Source organism: Orycteropus afer, unplaced genomic scaffold (assembly GCF_000298275.1).
Source record: "Orycteropus afer afer isolate SDZICR_OR568_19922 unplaced genomic scaffold, OryAfe1.0 scaffold00063, whole genome shotgun sequence".
Taxonomy (NCBI): Eukaryota; Metazoa; Chordata; class Mammalia; order Tubulidentata; family Orycteropodidae; genus Orycteropus; species Orycteropus afer.
In genome coordinates this window covers 4,079,731-4,086,696 of record NW_006921650.1, presented here as the reverse complement: position 1 = coordinate 4,086,696, position 6,966 = coordinate 4,079,731, and the positions used below count along the sequence as shown (strand labels likewise).

Here is a 6,966-nt window from a genome sequence, read left to right as displayed (position 1 = left end):
GCATTTAAACTTTTGAGTGATAATACTTGCTTCAAGATTCCTGGAGTTTGCTAGAGTGGAGAGACCTTACCCTCACCTTAAAGGGTAAGGTCACTTGAAAGTAAAGTGGGGCGGTCATGAGCTCCATCACAGAAGAGATTCATTGCAAAGCTATAAAGTGTTTTATTTGACCAAAGACTAGAGTGGAACAGCTTGTTAATAATAAGGATTTACTTTTCAGGGACACAATGGTCTGGATGGATTAAAAGGACAGCCTGGTGCTCCAGGTGTGAAGGTAAATTGGAAGCATTGTTTATGAAGCGATTGATTGAAGTACCCCGCACCCCACCACCAAAAAAGTATGTTTGTTGAGGACTACCTATAATGTAAAAAATACCTTACTTCCTCTTCTACGATGCAAATCTCTTCGTAGTGAGGACTATGATACTTTGTGACAAAAGGCCAATTACTAATAATTTTGTTTAATTCAATATCTGTTGAAACAATTGTCATTAAAAATAATACCAATAGTTTCTTCCTCCATTTATTTTCCTGGTTTTGCAATTTCAATTGGTCTCTGCAGCCAAAATAAAAGTAAATAAACACACAATCAGCTATTATAACATGATGTGTTATTTTAAACTTTAAGTTCTCCCTTGCCATGCGTTAATTAGGTAGGTACATTCATGTCACAAAACTCTTTTCAACCTTTTTTCCTGTGATTTATCTGTGCACACTCAAAAAATTTTTAATTAGGTAATTAAAGTCTCAGAAGTGTGTTATCTCTTGGCTAGGCTCTTCTATGACATCGTTTTAAACTATAAAATGTTCCCTTTCCTATTAAGGAGATAATGTGATATTAAAGTGAATACCAACGTAATTACAAATTAATGAGTAACAAATACTAGTGGGACCAGAAATGAACATGAATATGGAGAATCTGTTCTAACTTTCCAGCTGCCACACAAATGGATAAGGTCAAACTCATTCTCCCAGGAGCCCACTATAATAGCTCAGACTACTAATCACAGCATCATAAAGTGTTAGAGCTGCAAAGAGCTTTGGAGATGCCATCATTTTGCAGATGAGGAAAACAGAGGCTCAGAGACGGCAAGTGACAGGCCCAGCACCACACATCTAGTAATTAGAAGGGCATAGGCTACGTCTCCTGATTCTTCTAGTACTCCCAAAGAATACTAGAAATGAGGGGCCCTTAAGTGGTGTCTCAGACCATGTTTCTTCTATATCAAAATCAGATTATCTCAAAAGATATCTTTTAATATCTTCCATAGTGTATAACCAAACCAAAATGCTACCCCCAATGTTTTTTCTCCATGAAACAGGGTGGTGGTGGTGGTTGTTGTTGTTGTCATTGTCAGATGCCATCGAATCAGCTCTGACCTATGTACAACAGAATAAAACGTTGCCCACTTCTGTGGCAGCCCATGAAAGCTCTGAAAACTACTATGAAGCTTCATATTTTTATGCATGTTTCATCAAAATAAAAATGTTGAATGTTCAAAATAACTTTAAAGAGGGTAAATAAGGTTATATTGAATGCAATTTTATCCTTTGCCATCTATTTTTATATCGTTTCTAATACATAAACCTCATCTAATTGATAAGTAAAATCTAAGTGGAAAATTGAGGAGGGAGAAGTGACACTCAAATAATCACACCTTCCTAGTACATAGTTTGTGGTATTGACTAAATCAAAATCCATGTTTTAGCCAATTTATTTTTTATTTATGCATTTGGCATGGTTGAGAAACAGTTCATATGTGTAAGAGACGTTACAATATATATGGATAGTTAAAATTGTAATAATAGGGTAAAAACTGACACAATGAGAAAAAAAATCAATATATATAACGAACAAAAACTTCAATCCTTGTTTTCCACATAGGGTGAACCTGGTGCTCCTGGTGAAAATGGAACTCCAGGCCAAGCAGTAAGTATTGATTATTAAATAACAGAATGTGTACACTCTTCTAGCTGGAACTACTTCAATGTTTTTGCTAGTTACCACTTCTCCTGGCATTGTATTCCTTGATATTTTTCTAATAGCCTTCTGCATACTTAATTGAAATCCATTACCTTTTAGTTGGAATTAGAGCAAGACCTATTTATTTCTAGTGGATTCTAGCACATACTGGAAATTGGACAAACCAAATGATGCCTGTGACTTTTTCAAAATTAGCATTCTGGATTTTATTGAAAATGTTTCTACTTCTAGGGAGCCCGTGGGCTTCCTGGTGAGAGAGGACGTGTCGGTGGCACTGGTCCAGCTGTAAGTTATTCCATTTTTATTCATTTTTACCCCCCTTTTAAAAGCTTTCTAGTAACTGCCATTCCACTCTTCATTTGACCATTCCTTTTTGTTTTGTGCATAGGGTGCCCGTGGAAGTGATGGAAGCGTGGGTCCCGTGGGTCCTGCTGTAAGTTTTGACACTGGGGAATTTGAGAGGGGTTGAGAGAATGTGGAATGTGAGCTATCCTCTTTATTAATAATTTCCTACAAAATACACCATTATAATATTAACCAAATGTACCATGAGGTCTTTGGAAGGATTCCATCTATAAGTCCTATCCTCAAGGCTTCTGATTGATGTATAAAGCAAAATCTACTCTACCTTGGGTACCCTGAGAGTCTAGCTTTGATAAGCTCTTAGTGATAAGACTAGTTGTCAGTTTTGTCTTTGTCAGTATTTAATAAGATCAAACCACTCTGAACCCTTGTTGGTGTTGTGTTTTATGGGAAGAAATTTCTTACCACCTTCTGCTTTGATTTCAGGGCCCCATTGGTTCTGCTGGTCCTCCAGGCTTCCCTGGTGCTCCTGGTCCCAAGGTAAAGATAATATCGTCACTACCTTCAGCAAACATTTTATGATGATGTGAAATATTGTGTAACTGTGCTTGTGGATAGAGAAGTCATTACAGAACAGTTACCTTAACTAGACCCTCTCTTCAGAGTGGATATAGAATGAACCATTTTCACACCCCCAACAGGATGTAGGCCATCTCTCTGCACTTGAGCACTATGAGCCCAGTGTATATGGTAACATGGAAATTAATTCCATGGGAACCCTCTGGGTTGTAAACCAAACTAGAGTAGGGTGAAATACAGCAATGGTACCCAAGATGTCAGAACCAAACTAGGAAAATCAAACACAGATTGTATGGTACCAAATTAAATAAGGGAGATGATTACAATCTGGAAGAAATTTAATAAGACCTAGTATCCTAAAAACGAGATAAACTGTTTCATTATTTACTGGGTAATCCGTCTGAGTCATTTTCTCTTTTAGGGTGAACTTGGACCTGTTGGTAACCCTGGTCCTTCTGGACCTGCGGGCCCTCGTGGTGAAATGGGTCTTCCAGGTGTTACTGGCCCCATTGGACCTCCTGTAAGTAGATGTTAAGTCCTAAACTTCATTAAGTGGTAGGAAGCAAATTAGGAAAAAAAAAAAAGAGGAAGAGAAAGAATGAAGGTGGGGTCAGAGAACAGAAATGTTCCTCTCAACTAATATCTTTCCTTCTCTTCCTCTCCTAATAGGGTAACCCTGGAGCCAATGGCCTTTCTGGTGCTAAGGGTGCTGCTGTGAGTATATAGTGAGGCTAAAATTTGCTACTGTGATTTTAAAGGTATTTTAATGAAACCTGCTTCAACAGCCAGTTGTCTCCTAATGGAAGCTATGTTTTTCTTCACAGGGCCTGCCTGGTGTTGCTGGGGCTCCTGGTCTCCCTGGACCCCGTGGTATTCCTGGCCCTGTTGGTGCTGCTGGTGCTACTGGTGCCAGAGGACTTGTTGTAAGTAGTTGTGGCTGTGCCTTTCACCATCTTGAAATGCCAGCTCTGCCACCATCTCATCACCATCTAGCCTTCCTCTTGTAGTGTTATTATTGTTATTTTTCCCTTCCTTAGCATTTTCATTTCGTATTTCTTATGTAACTGAGTATATATGTTGATACAGTCCACACACACACACATACACACAGAGACATATCCCTCCTGCTGTCTTAGAATACAAATGTAAATGATGCAAAGTTCTACAATACAGTCTTGTCCTTTCAACCAAGACCATCCCCCAGCAGGTCGCTTAAATACGAACTAGTCATGTTTCTTAGAGAATGTGAGTTTCTCTTTATTGTGATCTGTCAGCATCAACAAGATGTTTGTCATTTGACCACTGATTTGTATTGTATCCTAGGGTGAGCCTGGTCCAGCTGGTTCCAAAGGAGAGAGTGGTAACAAGGGTGAACCTGTGAGTAGTTGTAACCACACTTTTATGGAGTTGTTATTTTTTAATCCAATTTGTCTAGCTAGATATGATATTAAAATTCTGTCTCCTCCCCTCCTGTTGTTCTTTTCATTAAACAGGGCTCTGCTGGTCCCCAAGGTCCCCCTGGTCCCAGTGGTGAAGAAGGAAAGAGAGGCCCCAATGGTGAACCTGGATCTGCTGGTCCTGTCGGGCCTCCCGGGCTGAGGGTAGGTTCCAAGTGCTCCTGACATCCAGATACACCAAAGGCAGATGATGGAACCCCTTCACTGGGAAATCACTGAGTGTCTTTTCTAGAGTAAGGAAGCATCTGCTGCCCATCTGCTTTATTAAATCAGTAACTGTCAGTTTGGTATGTTACAAAATTAGTCTGAAAACAGTGCTGACCTACTTTTGCAGATTGCTCATCCATCTATTCCTTTGGGATTTGGATATTGTGTTTTGGTTTATTCCTCAAGGGAACACTTCAGGGGAATCAAAATTTATTACATACCTATCATATTTTAATGAACTTTACCTTTTCTGATTCAAGAGTTTTCTCTAATTCTCATCTGTTTTATGTCCTTTCTTGCAGGGTAGTCCTGGTTCTCGTGGTCTTCCTGGAGCTGATGGCAGAGCTGGTGTCATGGTAGATTGTCCGTCACTTATTTCCCAAAAAGAAACTTCATACTTCTGGTGGTGGATGTGTCATTAGCTTTAGCATACTTACCCTCCTTTTTTTTTTTTTTTTTTTTTAATAGGGCCCTCCTGGTAGTCGTGGTTCAAGTGGCCCTGCTGGTGTCCGAGGCCCCAGTGGAGATTCTGGTCGCCCTGGGGAACCTGGTCTTATGGGACCCCGAGTAAGTTTCAGGTGTATTCTGAGTAGGTCACACCTGGCACTGCTTCCTTTTATAAAAAAAAAAGAACTGGCTAATATTTGAAGAAATAAAAAATATCAAAAGTAAATTTGTTAGTAGACTTGCTGATGGCTGCATTTTTAATTTAACTTTATCAAAACTCAGTAGATATATTTATGTATTTGGTTGGTTCATAAATTTTCTATTTATTACTAATGATTCAATGGCTATGAGGTTTTCAGAAGAATAGGTCTATTTTAATATATCTAAATTAGTTTGCCTGTCCTATCATCATGAATCTTTTATCTTAATTTGTGAGCTTTATATAAGGTGTTCATGAAATGTATTAGGACTATACATTATTAGTTTATTAGATTCATAAGTGAAATCATTTTTCCAACAATCAGAAAGTGCTGTAATGTATTCAACATCACACTAGCTATGGAGAAATGACCTTTAGACCATAGACACTCTAATCCATAGCAATAGAGTAATTTTTTGCCTCTATTATTTCTTATGGATGAATATCAACTGTAATCGCACCATAAACAAGTAACATAGACACCAAACTATAGCAATAAAAAAGTCACTTTGAGAATTATTTACTAGATGCATTAGTTTTTCTATTATGAGATAAATAACACAATACATTTGGCCCATAGAGCTGGTTGCTTAACAGTTTTTTGAGATCTCTGTAAACATCTTGCACCAAAATTCAATAAAAAGCACAAAAAAAATATACAAATGAGAAATATTTTAGAGCTCTTTTCACAAGTCCCAGCTAGTGACTAATATCCCTACTGATTTGTCCTAGGCAACAAATAAAAAGGGGGGAAAAGGTGCTTTTCTGATACTTCAATTAATTTCAGCCTTGAGTATATAAATTAAAGTGCCAATATGAAAGCATCCTCATTTGTCTTATAGGGTCTTCCTGGTTCCCCTGGAAATGTTGGCCCAGCTGGCAAAGAAGGTCCTGTGGTAAGTATTGCTCCTTTTCCATTATATTTTCAAGGACACTTATTGCACCCTTATCAAACCTATTTTGTGGCTTATTTATACATGAATACATTGAAAATAAATACCAGCCACATACATCATCTGGGAATGCAAAGTAATAGGGTGTAATTACATAGCCCAAATGAATGCAGTGCTGAAAGGAGAGAAGGAAAAAGAAAAACATGGCAGAGAAAATTGAAGCTGGTGACAAGGGCAGGGAAGGAGACAGGAAAGAGGGAAATTGTGTACAGATGAGATTGAATTGGCTGCGTATGTGCCGACATCCTATTTAGAAAAACCAAATGGACCTACAATTTATTGATGCTTTTATACAAGAAGCTCTATGCATTCAGAAAACTGCTCTGTTTCATCATGTGGCAGCACCATAAGCCTGAGGTTATGGGGCCATGTTGATGCTGAGTAAACTTTAAACTCTGGTTTCAGGGTCTCCCTGGTATTGATGGCAGGCCTGGCCCAGTTGGCCCTGCTGGAGCAAGAGGAGAGCCTGGTAACATTGGATTCCCCGGACCCAAAGGCCCCACTGTAAGAGTCACCACAATTCCTCTCCCTTAGCACTTTGTTAACTGCATTTCACTAACACTCTAATATTTCCTTCTGCCTCAGTCCAGTCTACCTCAAGGTGGGTTTCTTTCAACACAGAAAATGACAGGCCACTTACAACATTAAACATTTGCCTCTAATATGCCATTTTGTACCTGCTGAGAATCTATGTCCTGCATAGTTTGCTTCTGCAGACACAGGTATAATTGATCTATCCACCCAATTGTGTATGGGGCTGCCCGATAAAGGATCATGCCTGAGATCACAGAATTCAAGGACTAGGAATCACAAAAAAAAAAAAAAAAGGCAAGAAAG

At 38.7% G+C, this 6,966-nt stretch overlaps 1 protein-coding gene across 1 annotated transcript in view; it reads left to right on the top strand.

Annotated features, from left to right (window-relative positions):
- COL1A2 (collagen type I alpha 2 chain) overlaps positions 1-6,966 on the top strand; it is a 37,534-nt gene that overhangs the window by 12,091 nt on the left and 18,477 nt on the right. Inside the window, exons 12-25 of the mRNA XM_007939805.1 lie at positions 216-274; positions 1,886-1,930; positions 2,216-2,269; positions 2,373-2,417; positions 2,774-2,827; positions 3,288-3,386; positions 3,536-3,580; positions 3,691-3,789; positions 4,190-4,243; positions 4,360-4,467; positions 4,833-4,886; positions 4,999-5,097; positions 6,019-6,072; positions 6,535-6,633. Coding sequence (XP_007937996.1) covers positions 216-274; positions 1,886-1,930; positions 2,216-2,269; positions 2,373-2,417; positions 2,774-2,827; positions 3,288-3,386; positions 3,536-3,580; positions 3,691-3,789; positions 4,190-4,243; positions 4,360-4,467; positions 4,833-4,886; positions 4,999-5,097; positions 6,019-6,072; positions 6,535-6,633 — 968 coding nt within the window. The remainder of the gene's footprint in view (positions 1-215; positions 275-1,885; positions 1,931-2,215; positions 2,270-2,372; positions 2,418-2,773; positions 2,828-3,287; positions 3,387-3,535; positions 3,581-3,690; positions 3,790-4,189; positions 4,244-4,359; positions 4,468-4,832; positions 4,887-4,998; positions 5,098-6,018; positions 6,073-6,534; positions 6,634-6,966) is intronic.